Below are 23,302 nucleotides of genomic sequence, written 5' to 3' on the forward strand. Positions count from 1 at the left end.
TGGAAGTCATGTAATATTTTATTTGGAGTTTAATTGCACAGGAAAATGCGATTTCCTGGACAGGAGCCGGTGAAACAATGCTAAACACTACAGCATCAGAAACACATCAATAAAATTTGTGTCTTTTTTATAGTCAGGTTTAAAATCTACACGTTTCTGGATGTTTTTCTGAAACAGACACGTGTGTTACCTTTGAAACTAAAATTTTAACCTTTGCATTAAAAAGTCATACTGATGTCACTGCTCAGCCAATCAGAACTCAGAATGAAGCAAAGCAGTCTCTGATTGGCTAGCTGTCAGTCTTTGTGCAGTCAAATGGTTTCCACCATTGTGCGAACTTCAGAACCTTTTTACGCTGATCGTCAAAATTCTCTCGTATCGGTTTGCGCCAGCGTCTCGGTTCCAGATCAAGCATCCCGCCAAGGATTTCCTGAAGGACACAAAACAAAATTTCGTGACTATATGGTCATGCATCATACTTTTGTCAATTTTAGAAGACTGCATTTTAGGACTATATATTTGAAGAATTAAATTTAAGACCATATATAGAAATATAAGACCATATATTTGAAGAATTAAATTTAAGACCATATATATAGAAATTATAAGACCATATATATATATATATATAGAAATATAAGTCCATATATTTGAAGAATTAAATTTAAGACCATATATAGAAATATAAGTCCATACATTTGAAGAATTAAATTTAAGACCGTATATATAGAAATTATAAGACCATATATATATATATATATAGAAATATAAGTCCATATATTTGAAGAATTAAATTTAAGACCATATATATAGAAATATAAGTCCATACATTTGAAGAATTAAATTTAAGACCATATATATAGAAATTATAAGACCATATATATATATATATAGAAATATAAGTCCATATATTTGAAGAATTAAATAGAAGACCATATATATAGAAATTATAAGACCATATATATATATATATAGAAATATAAGTCCATATATTTGAAGAATTAAATAGAAGACCATATATATAAAAATATAAGGCCATATATAGAGAGAGAAATAGAACACCATATATTTGAAGAATTAAATATAAGACCATATATATATAGAAATATAAGTCCATATATTTGAAGAATTAAATATAAGACCATATATATAGAAATATAAGACCATATATTTGAAGAATTAAATATAAGACCATATATATAGAAATATAAGACCATATATTTGAAGAATTAAATATAAGACCATATATATATAGAAATATAAGACCATATATATAGAAATATAAGACCATATATTTGAAGAATTAAATATAAGACCATATATATAGAAATATAAGTCCATATTTTTGAAGAATTCATTATGTTTCAGTAGACGCACAAAAAACTATAAAAAGTAGCAAAAAGCTTGTAATTACTGTCAAAATAATGCCTATGTTGACATGCATTATTATATTTGTCAATTTTAAATTAATCTAATTGCAGAATCTGATCATGCATTCTTTTAATCTCGTATAATTGATGCGTTTACATTCATAAAATTAGTAAAGACATGCAAAAAAAGTTTACCTAAGCTACTACAACCTAAAATTAATTTATATATGGAGTAGCATCCATAAGTATATATATATATATATATATTTTCCCAAGTGTATACAACCACAACTGTCAGAAAACATCAGTATTCACTACATACTTTAAGTATTATCTTTGCTTGAAAAGACCCGATCTAATCCTGTTTATATGAAATAAGCCTGCTGCTGAGCAGGTTTAAGCTACCAGACCTGTTGCTATGACAACAACTCTCAGATGACTTTTGATGAATGAAACGATCCTGGATACTGTCAAATCGTCAAAAACCAAATCCAGCTAATTGAGTAATCCATGTATAAAGAACAGACCCCTAGAGTCGCAAACACAAGTTATTTTCAGACTTACTTTGCCGAAATAGTGTGGAAACTTCTGTTCGTTCTCAATGACGTGAGCAAATCCACCCTGCAGCCCAAAATCCACAGAGAAATACGGCAACCCTCGTGGAACCTGCAAAGAGATGAGAAACGTCAACAAACTGAGATTGAAAGAGGAATACATTCATTCATTTTCTTTTGGCTCAGTCGCTTTAGTAATCAGGGGTCGTCACAGCAGAATGAACCGCCAACTTATCCAGCATATGTTTTACACAGCTGATGCCCTTCCAGCCGCAACCCAGCACTGGGAAACACGCATGCACTCTTGCATTCACACATACACTACAGCCAATTTAGCTTATTCAATTCACCTATAGCGCATGTGTTTGGACTGTAGGGGAAATCGGAGCACCCGGAGGAATCCCACGTGAACAAGGGGAGAACATGCAAACTCCACACAGAAATGCCAACTGATCCAGCCGGGGCTTGAACCAGCAATCTTCTTGCTGTGAGGCGATCATGCTACCCACTGCGCCCCTGTCACGCAAACAGAAATACAAACAAAATAGAATAATAGTAAGAACTCACAGCCTGTCTGATGTCTTTCTTTGAGAGATCCACAACTTTTTTATTCATGGCCCATTCCTCGTCCGATTCCATTATGGCTTTCTGAACACAAACACACAGAGGATTAATAAAAGTGTTTTTGTTCATGCAAGTGTGTGGTAATTTGTTAAATAAGTTATAAAACGGTTAAATAAAATGCAAGTAGTAACAGTCCTATTCATTTTCACTGGGCAAATTAATCATTTCAATAAAATTAGACACTGCTTTCAATTAAAAATGTAAACCTTTTCATGCGCTTTGAGTATTGATTTACATAACAACATAAGTATTTTTCCTATTCATCTTCCCTGAGAATCTTGAAGAAGAAAAAAGAAGTCTTGGTTGTTGCCAAAATGTTGGAGAAACATAACATTTATTTAAAGTTGTGGCCTTTATCAATAAAAAAAGCATTTTTATATTATAATAATATATATTAAAAAGATAATGAATGGTTTGCTGTGCCTTAAATGATTTTAAAAGCATGACAAGTGTTACATCATGCACTGACATAATGCATCAGTGCAGAGCTCATTAATATTCATGACCATTCCAAATATGGTCAAAACTGAGCTTTTTACTCAAGGGCCTGTGGTTATAAATGAGCATATAAACAATACAATAAATAAGTTATACATATAATATAAACTATTTAAACATATCTAAGTCACATATTTACTATATAGATATCATAAAGCATGGGTCTCAATTCCTGGAGCTCTGCACAGTTTTGCTCCAACCCTAATCACTCATTCACTCATTCACCCCAATCACTTGATTCAACTAATCAAGGTGTTCAAGATTACTAGAGCCTATTAAGCAGGTGTGATTTGGATGAGGTTGAAGCTAAAATCTGCAGAGCTGTGGCTCTCCAGAAATTGAGTTTGAGACCACTGTCAGAGCAATATAACATTGAATCAAAGCTAATCTAAAAAGCGATATATGTTTGCCCATTAGGAAAATGAACACCTTTTTACTCCTAGTGTCTAAATGTTGCACACTACTGAGTCAGTTTGAGGTTGTTTGCATCTAGCTACCTTAAAGTAAATGGGCGCCATGTCTCCGAGCTCTCTTGGCATTGGCACACACTCGTACACCATGTGCAGATGCCTTTTAGGATTCATATAAGTCTCCAAAAACACGCAGTCCAGCTCCTGAGACTCGAACATGCGAACTAAAGCACGACGGAACATCTGTAAAAGAGAGAAAAACACCTGCTTTAATCATTTATTTATTCATTTTACTTCTGCATAGTCCCTTTATTCATCAGGGTTTGCCTGCATATCCAGCATATGTTTTGCACAGCGGATTCCCTTTCCAATTTTGCGCCTAGATCTTCGCGCATATGTCACAGAGAAAGCAAATTCAAAGGTCCCATGAAATTAAAATAGTTTTTTTTTTAGATGTTAGTATCAGTATTATTAATTTTTAGGATATCTATAATGAATAAATTTACATTAGCCATTTTCAAACACTTGGAGAGCTTGGTTTTAATATCAGAGCACACATAGACTGCATTTCACAGCAATATTTTTGGTTTTACACTCAAATCTTTTGCCATTTTAAGGACAGAAAATCCACTCTGCACCGTGGTGCATGGTCTAACAGGGTTGAGCTTATTCTCTTAATGAGTTCTGGGCATTTATAGAATAAACCAATCAGAGTCTCATCTCCCATTCCCTTTAAGAGTCAGTTGCGTCGCACCATGGCGCATTTGCTATTTACATGGCGGACTTTCTAAGTGGAAAAACTGAATGCCTTACTAGGGAGAAAACAGTTAAACAGAGCATCTGCAAAGCGAGGATAAAGAACGAGCATCCTCCATTCGGCTTCTTTACTTTCACTTTCTCTCTTTCGTGGATAAGGAAATGTTGTTGTACGCACTCCACTGAAGACATCCATTAGCCTACATATTTAATTTAGTTTAAGCACAAAGATTTGTTTCAAAACTATTTCTACATTCAGTTCTAATTTACAATAACAAATAAATTAACAATAATAACGAAGTGTGTTCAAAACTATATCCAAATACACATCCTGTTCTTATGCCCCATATGGTAAAAAACAGGTGGACAAATCTAAGCTTGTTTTTAATAAAATAAATATAAATATGCATATAATAAATAATAATGTTCATAAACATAATAATAACATTATACAAAAGCAAGTTGTCATGAATAAACCCACCGAGATGAAGCCATAAAGGCAGTGGTTTTTATATTATGTAGAAAATAATCATTTTTGCATCATTTCATTCCTTTAATTCTTTTCATTTGTAAAGATATTTGTGTATTGCTGTACATCCTGTGTGTATTAAGCAATGTGTAAACGAGGTGCACAAATAACACACTCTGCGCTGGACTTTGGACCTACTTTCAGCTGGTCTATTGCACAGTATATTTTAATTCCTCAAAATAACAACGCGCCAACAATGTGCCTTAACACACCTCTTTTCTAAATGGGCACACTCATGAGTCCTCAAAGTTGCTATTTAAACAACATGGCACAAAACGGGAAAATTAGGGTTGCACTGGTCTGAAAATACAAGCAACTCATCACGGCAAACATGTCTAGCACCCGGGTGTATGACGGAGCCCAATGAAATAAAAGTAATGTCTGTATTTCCACTTAAAGAAGCAGCAACTCTCGACTGCAGCCATTTTAGCTTGCGTTCTCCACCAATATAAAAGCGCATGCTCATCAACTGAGGTTGCAGTGGAAAACGTGATTTAAAAGAAGAACTTTTTTCTTCTAAAAACTATATTTGTAACGCAAGTAGCGCAATTACATTGACTTTAGTCACTGTAATCAAATTACACACATTTAAAATGTCATTCGTTACATTACTGCGTTCCCCAAAAATCTAATTAGAAACACATTACATCCAACTCTGCTCAAAAAACAGATTTGATGGCACAAATTACAAAGTTAGCATAACATAAGTTAGCATGTTTAAAAACATAAAAAGTGAATTTGAATGCTTTATTAGCTGCAAAATTTGACATATTGCGTTGCTATTTTATATATTCCCTTTCGAAATGAATTTTTCCACTGATATGAATCCATACAAACACTTCAGATTGTTATGCATGCATAAGCAGTAGCAATAGTGATGCTTGAGCATTTGTGTTGACAGTATTTGTACCTGTATTTCGCCCCATATGTCCTCGTCCAGGCCTGTGGCTGCTGTGTGATGTTGCACCGGCACGATCAAACAGTGACCTTCAGTCAGAGACATGCTGTTGGGCAGACACAAATACACCTGTGCCAGACACACAAACACACAACAGCATTTACATTTGTGCATTAACAAGGACACGTCATCCCAAACACGCATGCACAAACCGAGCATCTGGAGAAATCCTCTTAGCACAGCCGAACACATGACATCTGAAATGCACAGGCTGGCAGAGAGATTAGTCTTTTTTTTTTAATATACATGTATTTTTTTTCCTGAATGACGGTGACCTAAATCTGCATTTAGAGCAACTTGAACTTGGCATGATTTAAAGGGCACCTATTGTGCAAAATTACTTTTATAAGGGATTTAAGCACAGTCATGTGGCATCAGTGTGTGAATATAATCAGCTTCTAATGGTAAAAATGTAATAATTCTATTTTTTATAATCACAATTCATAAAACAGTCTGCAGAAACACTTTATTTGACATTCTCCCTTTGTACGTGTCACCAGAGGGAGAAAGCCCCGCCCACTAGTGACCATCTCTCCCTCATTGTCATAAACAGCCCTAAGTGAGAAGCAGCCGACTGCTATTAAGAGTTTTCACACTATTATCACGCCACCTCTAAAGATAGTCAGTGACTAAAAGATGTTATAAGTGCTGAACAGCGTAGTCTACTTATTCCTTATTCTGAGGCACATCTTTAGACATTTTCAGTTTTTCACAAAGATAACATTCCTGTTTTGAATCTGCCACTATGCTGACACATAGGCATTTGTAGCTCCGCCCTCTTTTATAAAGAGCACAATCTGATTTGAATTTAAAGCGATACAAGCTGTGGTCAGACTAGAATTTGAGCTTCAGAAATGGGGCGGGATAAAGCAAGATGATTAGACATTGATGAAGCAAGCGATTGCTCATATTTAAAATTTCTATAAAAAGAGGTCATGTTTTGATTTACTATCGGTCTCACGTAATCTCTAAGTTACGAACTTTCACTAAGCTTGAACTTTCAAATGCAGCGGCATGTGACACTTGTCGCACAAGCTTGCGTTTCCGGTCTGTTGCATTTGTATGCGTATGAATGGAAGTCTACAAGGCAAAAAGTGCAGTGTGACTTCATTCATATGCGTGTGAATGGAAGTCTATAGGGCAAAAAAGTGCAGTGTAACCTTCATGCTTATGCATATGAATGGAAGTCTATAGGTCAAAAAGTGCAGTGTGACCTACATTCAAATGCGTATGAATGGAAGTGTATAGGGCAAAAAGCGCAGTGTGACCTTCATTCGTATGTGTATGAATGGAAGTCTATAGGGCAAAAAGTGCAGTGTGACCTTCATTCAAATGCGTATGAATGGAAGTCTATAGGGCAAAAAGTGCAGTGTGACTTTCATTCGTATGTGTATGAATGGAAGTGTATAGGGCAAAAAGTGTCTGTTGCATTCGTATGTGTATGAATGGATGTCTATAGGGCAAAAAAATGCAGTATGACCTTCATTCGTATGTGTATGAATGGAAGTCTATAGGGCAAAAAGTGCAGTGTAACCTTCATGCTTATGCATATTAATAGAAGTCTATAGGGCAAAAAGTGTGTTGCATTCGTATGTGTATGAATGGAAGTCTATAGGGCAAAAAAATGCAGTGTGACCTTCATCTGTATGCGTATGAATGGAAGTCTATAGGGCAAAAAAATGCAGTGTGACCTTCATCTGTATGCGTATGAATGGAAGTCTATAGGGCAAAAAAATGCAGTGTGACCTTCATCTGTATGCGTATGAATGGAAGTCTATAGGGCAAAAAGTGTCTGTTGCATTCGTATGTGTATGAATGGAAGTCTATAGGGCAAAAAGTGCAGTGTGACCTTCATTCAAATGCGTATGAATGGAAGTGTATAGGGCAAAAAGTGCAGTGTGACTTTCATTCGTATGTGTATGAATGGAAGTGTATAGGGCAAAAAGTGTCTGTTGCATTCGTATGTGTATGAATGGAAGTCTATAGGGCAAAAAGTGCAGTGTGACCTTCATTCGTATGTGTATGAATGGAAGTCTATAGGGCAAAAACTGCAGTGTGACCTTCATTCGTATGTGTATGAATGGAAGTGTATAGGGCAAAAAGTGCAGTATGAGCTTCATTCGTATGCATATGAATGGAAGTCTATAGGGCAAAAAGTGTCTAATGCATTCATATGCGTGAATGGGAGTCTATAGGGCAAAAAGTGCAATGTGACCACGGCTTCAGCCTGTTTCATTGCTGTCAGCTATTCACTTTTGACTGTTTGGCACCATCTTGCGACTGAATAATACTGCATGAGTAACATGTAGGTTAGTATATGCTCTATTCAGCCAGTTTCGTTTCTGTCAGCTTTGTGTTTTTGACTGTTTGGCGCCATCTTGTATCTGAATAATGCACAGGTTAGTGTATACTCCATCAGCTGTTTTCGTTTCTGTCAGCTTTTTGTTCTTGACTGTTTGGCGCCATCTTGTGTCTGAATAATACTGCATGAGTAATATGTAGGTTAGTATATGCTCTATTCATTTCTGTCAGCTTTGTGTTTTTGACTGTTTGGCGCCATCTTGTGTCTGAATAATGCACAGGCTAGTGAATACTCCATCAGCTGTTTTCGTTGTTGTCAGCTTTGCGTTTTTGACTGTTTGGCACCATCATGTATCTGAATAATGCACAGGTTAGTGAATACTCTATCAGCTGTTTTCATTTCTGTCAGCTTTGTATTTAATTGGGAACTTAATAAACTATTCTGGCTTAGAACAAAGTTTTGTGTTTAATTTTTATGTTTTGTGGGAAGTAGCAGTATAATAAGTGGGATAAAGTACATCCAGAATGATTGTTTTCATAAAATAATGCCCTTCAGTCTTTGGATCGTGTTGCCATTTTAAACCTGCCGAGGTTTATTCTACGAAAACCGCCTAGATGTACTTTATCCCTAACATATAAAACTACTAAATCATGCCTTGGTTCCGACGGCGATGATGAGGTGTTTGGGCAGTTCAGCGCTGTCGAAACAGTGTGGGCATTTCTCCATGCGTCCTGCTAACCGCCGTGTCTCCTGCACGGCTTTGTTCCTCTGCCTTTCCTCGTCTCGACCTGCCCTTTCTTTCTGAGCTGCACTGGACACAAACATGTCATCCAACGTGTAGTTATCACCGTCCGTCCTCCCCATCATCTGGAAGACATAAAACAGACACATTAACAACCCTAGTTTGTTTATAATGGATAAGTCATTTACATAGACACCAATAATCAGATTTTAATATGATTAAGACAACAGATAACAGATTGCAAGCAAGAATAATGACAATAGAGCAGAGAAAAAAGTAAAATAAACTGTGCTTTGTGCATTTCCAAAGAGTCAATCAGTATTCAGGTGCCGAAATTCAATAATGACATGTAAAATAAAACTATTTAGTCTTCAATGGGTTAATAAATTCAGAGTAGTTTCACTGAATAATTAAGTTATTGTGCCCAAATGGCTTTACACTCTCTTTAAATGCCTTTAAAACCGATACAAATAAAATATATGGTTATACTTTGCAATGACTTCACAAATCTCATGTATTTTCAGTTGTTGATCAAATATAATCCCAACTCAACATTGTATATACTGCGATGTGACTATTGCAGACACACACACATTGCGATATCGATGCTGAAACCATATATTGTGCAGCCCTACTTCATACTCTCATCCAGTAGCTCACAGTTTGTCATGAAGCATTAATGAAATGTTACTGAATGAAAGTGAAACTGCTGAACTGCAGTTAAATCTGAAAAATGAAACACCTGAAATGATATGAAACTCCTGTGGGTAACATTGGATTGCATGGTGATGTAATGACGTTAATCAATCTATGTTGTATAAACATGTAAAACGGGAACATTCTCATGTAAACTGATATAAAACAATCATATTATTGTATTATTCAGATAATAATTAATTTTATTACTGATATGCATGTAAACATAGTCAGTAGCTACATTTCCATCCACAAATTTTTGTGCATTTTGGAAATGCGCATCATAAATGGTTGATGAAAAAGGCGAGGTGCGCATACATTTTGAAAATGCACATAAAAAAACGCATGCGCATAACTGAGTATGATAAACTTATTATTCGCTCAGAAAAGATGCACTTAAGCTACAATGGAAACACTTTTCTATAATTAATTTTAGGTGTTTTTCACCTTTAATTGGAAAGGACAGTGGAGGTTACAGACAGGAAAGTATTGGCAGTAGAAAGAGGGGAAGGGTCGGAAAAGGACCTCGATCCGGGTATCGAACTCGGGTCGCCGTGAGCACCATGGTGCTATATGTCGGCGCACTTAACCACTAGGTTATTAGCACAGACCAATAATAACTCTTTTACCGAACAAATTCCAGTATGCTCATTAAAAAAAAGTCATGTGATTTTGTTCTTAGAAGATCGTATGATGGTGAAAATGTGTGTGAATGGACAAACCAGCAGGCTGAGCACATTGTAAAATATAAAATGTGTTTTGGTCATTCTAAAATGCCATAACCATTTCAATATTAGTGTTGTTATATTATTAATGACCTCCAGAACTCTCAAGAGCATCAGTGCTCCGCGTCTCATGCCTTCATTGCGTGACTGCATTTGTCTTCTGAGGTCATTTATTAAATAAAGAAAATATTGATGCAGCTTCTCCTCCTGGTTAATCAGGAAGTGGCGATTTTGTTCTCTTTGACTCGTTGGATAAAAATGCTGCTTTATTTGCATGTATTATATGCACTATTGCAGTTTTTTATAATTATTTTTTGGGGGTTTTCACCTTAATTGGATAGGAAAGTAGAGAGAATTGACAGGAAAGCATGGGGAGCAGAAAAAGGGGAAGGATCGGCATAGGACCACGAGGCGGAATCGAACTCAGGTCGCCGTGAGCATCGAAGTGCATGTGTCGACGCACTAACCACTACACCACTGGCGCCGGCCACTATTGCGATTTTGCACATAAATTTAATTTGCATCTTTGGATGGAAACATAGCTAATGTTAACGTTAACACAAGCAATTCATCTGAAAAGGTTAATGCATGAAATATATCTTCAAAGCAAATTAGTCGTTTGATAAGGTTTGAGCCTAGCTTTTTGCCATCACCGCAACCATTTCACTGTGTGATGGATGGTAATATACAGTTGAAGTCAAAATTAATAACCCACTTGTATAATTTTTCCCCAATTTCTGTTTAACGGAAAGAAGATTTTTTTTTCAACACATTTCTAAACGAAATAGTTGTAATAACTCTGATTTAATTTATCTTTGTCATGATGACAGTAATTAATATTTGACTAGATATTTTTCCAAGATATTAGTATTCAGCTTAAAGTGACATTTAAAGGTTTAACTAGATTGATTAGGCAAGTTAAGGTAATTAGGCAAGTCATTGTATAACAGTGGTTCAGTCCGTTGACAATCCAAAACAAATATTTCTTAAGGGGGCTACTAATATTGACCTTAAAATTGGTTAAAAAAATTATTAAAAATTTATTTTATTCTAGCCGAAATAAAACAATTAAGACTTTCTCCAGAGTAAAAAATATAGCAGCAAATACTGTGAAAAAGTTCTTGCCCTGTTAAACATCATTTGGGAAATATTTGGAAAAGATAAAAGGAATTCACAGGAGGGTGAATAATCCTCACTTCAATGATGGATCAAGAGAACATTTACTGGCAAGAATTACTATAATAAGATTCCATTTGTTTAGATTAAATCTAAGTTGGCAATGCAGTGGCATACTAGGTAGTGCTGTCGCCTCACAATAAGAAGGTCGCTGGTTTGAGCCTCGGCTGGGTCAGTTGGCGTTTCTGTGTGGAGTTTGCATGTTCTCCATGCGTTCGAGTGGGTTTCCTCCGGGTGCTCCGGTTTCCCCCACAGTCCAAAGACATGTGGTACAGGTGAATCGGGTAGGCTAAAATGTCCGTAGGGTATGAGTGTGAATGAGTGTGTATGGATGTTTCCCAGAGTTGGGTTGCAGGGCATCCGCTGCGTAAAAACATGTGCTGGATAAGTTGGCGGTTCATTCCGCTGTGGTGACCCCGGATTAATAAAGGGACTAAGCTGAAAAATCTAAGTTGTGTAAACCTTTTTTGGTGAAAATTATTGTCATTTCACCAAAGCACAACAAGTTTTAAACAACCATATTTGGGTTAAATGTAATTTTGCAGATGTTAGCAAAAATTCCAGTGCAAAGACAGACTGCAGACCTGCCAACATTACTCAGGGCTGTACCAGACCGTACCATTGAAGTGAAATACTGAAATGAGAACTGTATGACACTGAAAAAGCTAGAAAAGTAAGTTCATTTGCACTTACTGATATTATCAAATAACCAAAACTAATTCAATGTAGCAGAGGAGCTAATCATCGTCAAATGACATCTGCAGTGGTTGCTTTCGCTTAGTGGTTAGCACTGTGGTCTCACAGTAAGAAGGTTGCTGGTTCGAGTCCTGGCTGGATCAGTTGGCATTTCTGTGTGCAGTTTGCATGTTCTCCCCATGTTGGTGTGGGTTTCCTCCAGGTGCTCTGGTTCCCCCACAGTCCAAACACATGCACTTTAGGGGAATTGGATGAACTAAATTGGCTGTAGTGTATGAGTGTGAATGAGAGTGTATGGGTGTTTTCCAGTACTGGGCTGCAGCTGGAAGAGCATCCGCTGCGCAAAATATGCACCAGAATAGTTGGCGGTTCATTCCACTGTGGCGACCCCTGATAAATTAGAGACTAAGCCAAAAGAAAATCAATGAATAAAACTAGAGGATCTTGTTTCTGTAAACTAGACTGTCATGCATTTATGTATTTATTAATCTTATATATAAAGTTTGAGGTTAATCTAGAACAGAGATGCACAAAGTAGGGCCCGTGGGCCAAAGTTGGCCCATTGTAACCATTGATTTGGCCCACCATCCCATCTGAGAAGATGAGAATTTGACGTATCCTTTTTTTGTTTGTTTGCTCTATTTGTTTGCTTTATTGCTGAGTTACAGAAAAAGCTAATTGAAATCCACGTTGTAAATCAATGTGAGTTTTTAAAATGCAAATACCGTCACTCGATTGATAGAGGACTATGAAGAAGACATCAGTGGGCAAAAACTAGTGTAACTCCATTCTGTTATACATGAGATTGTTTTTACTGTTATTAGCTCATTATAAAATGTAAAACATATATACTGTATTAGTTAATACAAAGCAATGTTATCTAGTTATTTTTAAATACTATTAAATAAATTAGGAAGTTACGCATGGCAACTGTATTTACCTTTGGCCCACTAGCCTCAATTAAGTTTATTTTTTGGCTTTTCATAAGGATAAGTTTGAGCACCCCTGACATAGACTAATCAGAAACTAACATGGTAAGACATTTTTAAATTGCTGAATAGACTTAAAATAAACATGTCACACAAGTTTTACCTGCATGCACAGTTTTACGGTTAAAGTTTGACTTTATCTTGCATGTGTGCCAGTCTTATCTTAATTTAAAAGCAGAGTGGTTCAGGACGGAGGAATGAGAAACGTGTTGTGAGTCATGGGCTAAATCCAGGCTTCCCAAAAGGATGTTTGTGTGAGTTGATAGAAAGAGTATAATGCACTGAATGTAAAACTAAAATAAACATAAGGTTATTTTTTGATATGATTAATGCACCGTTTTCAACTTCACCTCTGCTTGTGCTGAAGTGTACACACACTGGGGAGCACAGAGTGTGAGAGGTTCAGTTTATTTACGTGTTTACATCATTTACAAAATTACACAACTGTGGACTATGATTAAGTTTATAGTTTAATACAGTGTTTCTCAACAATCTATCCATCCATTCATCCATCCATCCATCTATCTATCTATTGTTCTATCCATCCATCCATCCATCCATCTGTCTGTCCGTCCGTCCGTCTGTCTGTCTATCTATCTATCCATCCATCCATCCATCTCTCCATCTCTCCATCTATCTATCTGTCTATGTCTATCTGTCTGTCTGTCTATCTATCTGTCTATCCATCTCTCGATCTGTCCATCTATCGATCCATCTATCTATCTATCTGTCTGTCTGTCTATCTGTCTGTCTGTCTATCTGTCTGTCTGTCTGTCTGTCTGTCTGTCTGTCTGTCTGTCCATCTCTCGATCTGTCTATCCATCTCTCGATCTATCTATCCATCTCTCGATCCATCCATCCATCCATCCATCCATCCATCCATCCATCCATCCATCCATCCATCCATCCATCCATCTTGTTTACTTTTACTAAATATTTACACAACCTGTCCACAAAAGTCTTGTCGCCTATTCAAGTTTTAGGAACAGCAAATATATGAAAGGCAAAAGCCTCTAGATTACGCTTATTTTACCAGAATAAAATATGATCATGCCTTGATTTTTAATGATTTAATTAGGACAGTAAGGTCTGATTTTGCTTAGACAAAAGTCTTGTCACTTAACGGAAATAACTTCCAGTATAGAATATAAAGTGATGCTGCAGTGGAAACAGAATGAATATTGTGTCTGACTCCATCATGAGCTTGGAGGACTGCATCCATACATCTCTGCAATGACTCAAATCACTTATTAATAAAGTCATCTGGAATGGCAAAGAAAGCGTTCATGCAGGACTCCCAGAGTTCATCAAGACTCTTTGGATTCATCTTCAATGCCTCCTCCTTCATCTTACCCCAGACATGCTCAATAATGTTCATGTCTGGTGACTGGGCTGGCCAATCCTGGAGCACCTTGACCTTCTTTGCTTTCAGGAACTTTGATGTGGAGGCTGAAGTATGAGAAGGAGCGCTATCCTGCTGAAGAATTTGCCCTCACCTGTGGTTTGTAGTGTAATGTGCAGCACAAATGTCTTGATACCTCAGGCTGTTGATGTTGCCATCCACTCTGCAGATCTCTCGCATGCCCCCATACTGAATGTAACCCCAAACCATCATTTTCCCTTGACCAAACTGACTGATTTCTATGAGAATCGTGGGTTCATGAGGGTTCCTGTAGGTCTTCTGCAGTATTTGTGATGATTGGGATGCAGATCAACAGATGATTCATCGGGAAAAAAAAAAAACGAACTTTTGCCACTTTTACAAATGATTATTATTTGTTGCTTTTATCACTGAGATAAACAACAAGACTTTTGTCAGGTAGTCTATATATATACACACACACACACAATAAAATTTTTGTATGCAAAAATCACTATAACATTTTGCCACCAAATCATCCACCCCCAATGGCAAAGGATGTGATGAAAGGCAAAAGGGGTTACAAAGTCCAACTGCACGCCAGTAACTTGATTGGTCAGCAGGAGTCATGTGGCCTGACCAAGCGGAAGGGGTCAGGTGCGTTTTACTGATTATTGCAGGCAAAACTGCGGGTTATTATCCAGAGAACAATCCGGAAAACAGCAGCAGATGTGACCAGGCCACAGGGATTATGCTGTGTGTGTGTGTGTGTGCACGAGAGAGAGAGAGAGAGAGAGAGAGAGAGAGAGAGAGAGAGAGAGAGAGAGAGAGAGAGAGAGAGAGAGAGAGAGAGGTTTAACAGTGTGGTTCTACAAGCAAACAATGAGGCATTGCTGATGTATTTGTGGGCGTGTTTTGTTCACACTGGTGTGTTTGATTGACAGATGGGCAGACCTAAGGTGAGGAGAGTTTGGACAGGTCTTTAAATCTACAGTTTTTTCCTCTGCATTGCTTCTGTCGAGCTCAAATTAAAATGGGAATAAAACGTTTATTCTCGGCTTTGTAGTAATAAAAACCTGGAGCAGTGATTTTGAGGTTTGTACGTGTTCAGTTCTGGCTGATAGACAACTAGACAGACAGATAGACAGACAGATAGAAAGACAGATAGACAGACAGATAGACAGACAGATATACAACTAGATAGATAAATAAACAGATAGATAGACAACTAGGCAGATAAATAGATAAAAAGACAACTAGACATACAGATAGATAGACAGATAGACATCTTGACGGTTAGACAGAGAACTAGACAGATGGACAGATAAGACAGATAGAGACAACTAGATGGACAGACAGAAGGATGGAGAGATAGACAGAGACAGATAGACTAGTAGACAGACAGACAGATAGACATTGAATAATAATTTATTTATATTTAAATTTTAACCATTTAAAATAAATTAAATAAATAATAAAATAAGCAAATTATTTACACACAAGTAATGCATGTATATTGTTTGTCATAACAAAAATCTGACTAAACTTTGAGTTTATATTTATACATAAAAATATTTATATTAAATTATAATCATTTAAATAAATAACAAAAACATTTGATGTAAGTTTTTGATGTATTTATATATTAATTTAAAATAATAGATAATAATTTTTAGCATATTTTATTTATTTGATTAATTGGTCTACTTGAATTATTTGAATAAAAATATAATTTTTAAGTTTAAAAATAACAATTTAAGTCAAATTTACAAACAAATCAAAATATAAACAAATTAATCAATCAAATAAATGAAGACAAATATAATAAAATGCAACAAAGCTGCTAAAAATATTCACACATTTCGCAAATAATATTTAGTATGCAAATTTTTTTAAATGACATCACTGCTTTTGGTTATTTTTAAGCTGTCAACACAGGAATATGTATAAACTTCATTTAAAAAAATTCACAAAAACAAAGATGACGCAGAATAAACGGATGACCAAAAACTAAAGAGACCAAGCCCATTTCAGTATGCAATTTTGGAGCACAAATGAAAAGTAAATGAAAATGATGCAGTGACATCACAGCTGTCAGTTTCTGAATAGCGATCATTCTATTAACGTGACGCAGATGTTCTAAAAATGATCCGCAAAGAGCCTCAATGGAGTCTGAGACGAAATGAAAGCAACGACGTCAAAAAAAAGACACAATATCCGAGTAATACCAACACAGAGCACTTCCCCTTACACACATTCCCTCAGGCACGGTTTCATCTGCTTCTGGTGAAACTGGCGAAAATAAATATATTAATAACACTTTTAGCTGCTATGCCATGGTAACTTGGCAGGGAGAGGGAGACGGAGAGATGCGGCGCTAAAATGTGCAAATGTTTGTCACTCTTATATTTCTGGTTGCCACAGCAACGGTGACGTCCGAGTTTATTCTGACAGATTTTAGTGGCCCTGTCTGGTTTAAAACGAGAGAAACACCAAATCATATGAGCGCCAGAGAGAAGGACAGACTGAGAGAGATGGATCACGCGAAAAAAAACACGGCCTCTCTGAGACCATCTGGTGATGCCGGTCTGTCCTGCGATCACAGACAGACGAGAACAGAAACATTGAAAAGCATAGGCTGCTGGGAAAACTCACTCACTCACTCCTGATATGTGTGTATATATGAAGAGTTCAGATGCAAAACCCTCTAAATTCATCAGACCTTGTTTTTTGTAAACAAGCATTTTCTATCAGGCTCCTCTGATTAGGTTCAGAAGTTTCATTTTATAGATGTATATAATTATAAAGTTATTAGCTAGTAAATAAAAGTACAGTTTTTTCAAAAATGTCACTTTAGACAATTGGTTTTTAACAAGGTTTTGCATCAAAACCAGCTAAATCCACTAGTGCTTTTTTTGCAAAAACCTCTAATTCCACCTATTGAGTCAAGACAGTGTAATTAGTTGAAAAATCACTTAGAATGCAAATATAGATTCTTTTACCAAACATAAAACACATTACACAAACCACCTAAATACATAAATCTGTCAAGTAAACAAACCATGGACAAAGCAGAAGGAAAATGAATGAATGAAATCTGTCAAGTAAGTGCATTAATCAATAACATCAAAACTGACATTCATTAAATCTTAACAATCTGTTGTCATTTCTGATATTTGGGATTTAGATTTAATTTAAGTAGAGCAAAGTAAGTAGTGCATTGTCCACGAATATAAAAAGCTTATCAGACAATATGAAGTATTATAAATAATATATAGTTTTATACATTATATTTATCTTTTAAAAGATAGCTCACATTAGCTAATAAATCACAAGGTAGGTCTACTGGGCAAAAAGGGGATGTCTCTCAGACACTTAGAAATCTGTCATTCATTCATTCATTGATTCATTCGTTCGTTCGTTCATTCGTTCATTTGTTCGTTCGTTCGTACCATACTCAAGGTCTTTTTCATCTCGTTTATCCTCATAACATCCATGCGGGATAAAAGAACAGCCTCTTAACTTCGTCTTTCTTAAAACAGTGTTGCTGTTTAATGTACAGTAAATCTGGTAAAAAATTACGTCGCTGTGCAAGAAGCACGTTATGAATGTGCGTTACACTTCCGACTGTACATTGTGTTTTCTGTTTCTTATAATGCACAGAGTTTTGAGGTAAGGGACGTTTTCATTTGCCATTCACTGAGAGTCGGACAGGCTCATCAAGTTTATCAAACTTAATCTTTTAAAATCGAAACCGGAAGCGGAATAAAACAGTCTCCACTTATAAGCCGGCGTATCAGCACGCTGTTATATTGAAAACCTATGATTCGATTTGCGCCTTCTGATTGGTTCTCGGGATATAGCGGCTTTTGCAGTCAAAGGCAAGTGGCGTTTAGAGGCTTTTGCAAACAAACTGTTATTTCTGAATGTGCTGACCAGGGGCGTCACTAGACCCAATTCACTGGGCCACGTGCCCCAGTAAAAATCTCCAGTGCCCCAGTAAATGCATTGAGATATGATTTACTTCATATGCAAGTGTATTTATTAAGAGTGGTAATTCCGAAATAAAGACGTTATTCTCTAAGTGCAACCGAACCAACGCTGGTGAAAGCAATGTAATCAAAAAGCAAACTGACGCATCTCCGCGTGTGCGCAGAGAACCCGCGCGCCTCTGGCATGCGCTGCTCGCGCACGCGCTGCTCTTCTGCCGGTGCGAGTCCCGGTAGTTAACATGCGCACCAAAAATCAGGCTACCTGCTTGTTACGCGTCGCTCATGCGTTGTAAAACCGGCGTAAGGGCCTTTTTTGTTTTGCAAATTGACAAAACTAAAGTTTAAACTATATGATGGTGATCTTACTAAGCATGCCTCATGATAGATTTATTTGTATGAAGCAAACACAAGGGATCATGAGTCAGGGAGGTAAGACTTAATAAACCTAATTATCTGCCATGTGTCAGTCTGCAAAGATAATTCTATAACACATCTTTATTTTGGTATTTTATTGAATTGTCTATAGAATTTCATTCAAATGAAATTAATATTTATGCAAAAGTAATTTCTTAGCATATCACTCCAGTTGTCTTAACGTTGTTTTCCAGTTAAAAGAATAAAAAGAATACTTTTATTAATAGTATATATAAAATATATATATATATATATATACATGGGGGGTTTGAGGGGTGGGGGGGGGTATGTGCCCCAGTAGAGCTTTATGTCTAGCAACGCCCCTGGTGCTGACTCTGGGATTCAGATGATTTGAAGCAAAACTATATGTTGAACATTATCTCATTTTTGGCGGAAGTGGCGTTTATCGGCTTTTGCATCTGAACTCTTCATATACACAAAGGAGCCATACTCTTACATGCTTCTTTTTGTGCCTAAAATCAGGGTTTTAATCGCACATTACAATCCCATGCATTTTAATTTCATAGCTTTAACACAATAACCAATGTTATGCGCATTAGGATTGGGCGATGTCGACCAATTTGGCATTGTACGATGTCTAATGTGAAACATTGTGATGGACGATGGCATCATTGCTGTAGGCGGTGGTGAATTAATTATTTATGAATAATTCATTACTTCATATCAAATTAGTTATTTGTAGCTTACCATTTCAACTACCTGACCGGCATGGTCTTTGTTTTACCCATAACCAAATCCTAAATAAATAAAGATAAGTCACAAACAAATTACCATCAGTCAATCACTTTTTTTCTACGGGACTCTGGCATGAATAGGCAGAGTGATCTGTGTCATTATAATGACGTTGGCAAACTTGGTTGGTAAAAAAGGAGCACAACCAGCAAGAACCAACCAACAGTATCTGAGTACAAGCATGAAAGCGAAAGATTGAAGCAGTGTTCTGATGCTGTGACACGTTACCTGATAGATTCAAAAGACCGAAAAGTCATTAGAAAGAGACAAGATTAATTAAATATCAAGTTTAACAACTATAGTGAGACGTGATCCAGCAGGACATCCTTGATAAACTGTCCGTGGTGCACTGCTCTGTGGGGTTTTGTGCTCAAAACACCCGCCGACTGCTGGAGCTCAGACGTGCGCCTGACTGTGTGTTACTGTGTCTGTCAGTGCTTGTCAGTATCTGTCAGTAGCCCCTTTCACACAGTGATACCGGTAAATATCTGGAAAATTCATAACAAAAGGTGTTCACACAGGCACGGACGTTCTGGGATTTTTCCGGAAAAGACCATCCACACCGGTAAAAATACCGGTAAATTCTGACATCATTAACCAGAAATGACCTATAAACGGCAGCGCTTGTATTTGTAAATATAGAAAGGGTCTGGCTTTTGTTGATAATTTCACTTTTATTTAAAGCTTTAGCATTCATGCAGCTGCTTTGTGAGACATCCAAAAGGCAGAAGCGCGAACCGAAGCTTAATGTTTACACAATTGACGTGCTTGAAGGTGAACAAACAGCAGTCTATCATAAGCATTTTATCGATAATTTTTTACAAAGTTGGCATTAAGAAGGAACATAGAAATGTTATCTGACTAACATCTAGCAGCTAAATGTGTCTGGAAAAATATTCAAAGGCTTTTATTTTCGTAAACAGCGTGGATGTGAATGCAACTGAGTGTTCTGATTGGCTAAAGTAGATGTCATCCGTCAGTGCATTCTAGACGTGAACGTGCTCTTTTCGGCAATTTTCCTTCTGCGTTTTCAGATTAACAGTTGTTGAAGAAATATCTAGGTCCCATAATGCATTTTAAAAGCATAAATAAATGGAGGACAATACAAAAAAATTAATCGTAAAATACGGGAAACTGCTAATTTACAGTATAGGTGGTCTCCCATTCAGGTACCAACCAGTCTCAGCCCTGCTTAGCTTCAATGAGTAACCAGTCTTGGGCTGCAGGGTGAAATGGCTGAGTGCAATAACCTTTACCTAATTTAAATGGGTCATATTTCTGTACTCAAAAAAGCAATCCCAAAACAGCACTGCTGAGGCAAAAAAGTCTCTTGTGAAATTATCTAAGATGTTTAATCACCTTTTGTAAATATATCCATTATCCATTAAATCTTAATTCTGTTGATAAACATGTATATGTATGCACGCCTTTGGACAAACCTTGGCAGAATTAAATACTTTATTAATATCTGAAACTGAATAATATTCGATTAGTTTCAAAAAACCTTTCAGAGTAATATTGATGTTGTTTTATATAAAAGTAAGATTCATATACCTGTGCTGTTTTTGAGCAAGTATGGATTATAAATTAAGGAATTACTCAATCCAGTGCAGTTAATACAATTGTGCGAGTTTTACATTGACTATTAGGCGAGGGCTCAGGAGCCTCACTGAACCAAATTCATATATAACTTCACTTTTATTAATCAAATAAAATAGTTTTCAGTGTTTTTCTGAATAATGATTGAACTCTGACCTACAGTAATCTCTGACAAGTTATTTCTACAAATGACAGTTGAAAGCTCCAGCTGATCAAATCATTATTAAACAGGTAATATATAAGTTCATCTCTCTCTTTTGTATGTTGTAGTGCTGCATTTATACCACGGTAATATTGTGATCTCCTGATTGCAACATAGAAATACTGGGAAATCTCTGTAGACTGATGGCATTTCATGCCGTTCAGCCTTATAATCTTAAAATGTCAGCAAAATCCCCTGTATTATCATCATCACTTTAGACATTACGCTAGAGAATCATTCGTATATCAGCTCTCAAGTGACGTTTGTGAAATAGCAACAGTTTCTGCTGTTCTGACGGTCAGGTGCAGATGTGAATGAATGGCAGAAGAAAGTAGTTCCTCATACAAAAGGGTTTTTGAAACTCTCTGTGTTTAATTTTCTTTTTTATACACACGATTATCCCGTTGAACTGTTGTATAACCGCAATATCATACTCGTAGCTGTGCGATGTGGCTGTAAATAACTTGTTTTGATATATTTTTGATAACAAATAAAGTAGAATGGTGCCAAGTTTGCATCCTTGTGCTGATCAAACCTATAAGTTCAGACTTTCTGTTTACTGTTTAATTACTGTTTAGTGTATAACTAGAATATCTATTCGATTATAATAAGAAAATCTAATAAAATACAAACTATGAGCCTAATTTGACTCTTCTTTTAGGATGTTTATTAATACTATTGTTTTTAATTTTCTCAGATACAGATTTTCCAGACCCCATAGACACACACACACACACACATCTTATTTTGTCATCCTTCAAGGAGGATCAAGCATTAATTATGCGGGACCCTTTATGTATGTGAATTATTGATAGGTCATATTCCGACTCTTTAAACTCTCCACCATCATTCATCAGTGTAAAAAGTGCATGAAGGACACGTTCTTACCTTGGCGGCCATGCGTGAGTAAAGAGCGTTCTGATCTTCAGCCGAGCTCATCTTCTCCCGTCTGACCATCTCTCGCAGATCCACACCATCATCATCATCGAAGTATCGCACGCGCTCGCCGTCCTGATGGGTCTCAATCTGAAATAAATAATAAAAAATAAATAAATAAATCACACAAGAGGAGAAAACTGCTCTCACTTGAAGGTGAAGTTCACCAGGCAGCAAGCTTATACTAATATAGATAAATCATAATCAATATAGTGTAGTTTAAATACACACACACACACACACACACACACATAAATATATATAAATATACAAACGCACACATACATAACTTACTATATATATATATATGTGTGTGCATGTATGTATGTATGCATGTATATTTATATCGCTGTAACATGAAGTGTTTATAAGAAAGTGTCTGGTGCATATAGAGAGAAAACAGTTTGATGCTGATGTTTTTTGAAGCAAAGATACATTTTGTGTTATATATAGATATCATATCGATAACTCTATAAGCTGTAGTGATTTTGTATCTCACCGCTTTCCGTTTCCTGCGTCCTCCTCTGGGCTCCAGTGTTTCTGACGGGGCATTAACAGGCCAGGCTCGTCCCGACGGGTCAGTTCTGAACAGCAACACCTCTTTCTCTGAGACGGAAGGTTCAGATGCCGGGTTTCTCCGTTCTTTTATTTGAGCTCGCTTTTCTTTCGCCCGCCGGGCCGCTTCCATCTGAGCTCTCAGTTTCTCCAGCAGAGCCTGCAGTTATTCCGACACAACAAGAACAGGTAACACTTTAGTATTTGGAACGATTCTACTATTAACTTGTGGCTTATTAGCATGTATTCTATTAAGATATTGGCTGCTCATAAAATATATATTCTGCATGATCTTATTTTACATCCCTAATCCTGCCTAATACCTAACTACTATCTTAATAACTATTAATAGGCAGTAAATAAGGAGTTTATTGAGCTAAAACGCTAAGTTAATGTTTTTCTGATAGCAAGAATTGTTTATTAAAAAAAAGTTACTAAAAAGCATGAAATTAAATATGTTTGCAAT

The 23,302-nt window shown here is 36.5% G+C and overlaps 1 protein-coding gene across 1 annotated transcript in view; it reads right to left on the reverse strand.

The window, feature by feature from the left end:
* The window catches only part of cwf19l2 (CWF19 like cell cycle control factor 2), a 55,912-nt gene continuing 32,610 nt past the window's right edge, over positions 1-23,302 (reverse strand). The window contains 8 exon segments of the mRNA XM_056474184.1: positions 1-430; positions 1,935-2,036; positions 2,492-2,572; positions 3,544-3,699; positions 5,652-5,768; positions 8,656-8,868; positions 22,234-22,371; positions 22,781-22,996. Coding sequence (XP_056330159.1) covers positions 290-430; positions 1,935-2,036; positions 2,492-2,572; positions 3,544-3,699; positions 5,652-5,768; positions 8,656-8,868; positions 22,234-22,371; positions 22,781-22,996 — 1,164 coding nt within the window. The 3' untranslated portion in view covers positions 1-289.

This window comes from Danio aesculapii, chromosome 15 (assembly GCF_903798145.1).
Source record: "Danio aesculapii chromosome 15, fDanAes4.1, whole genome shotgun sequence".
In the NCBI taxonomy this organism is placed as follows: domain Eukaryota; kingdom Metazoa; phylum Chordata; class Actinopteri; order Cypriniformes; family Danionidae; genus Danio; species Danio aesculapii.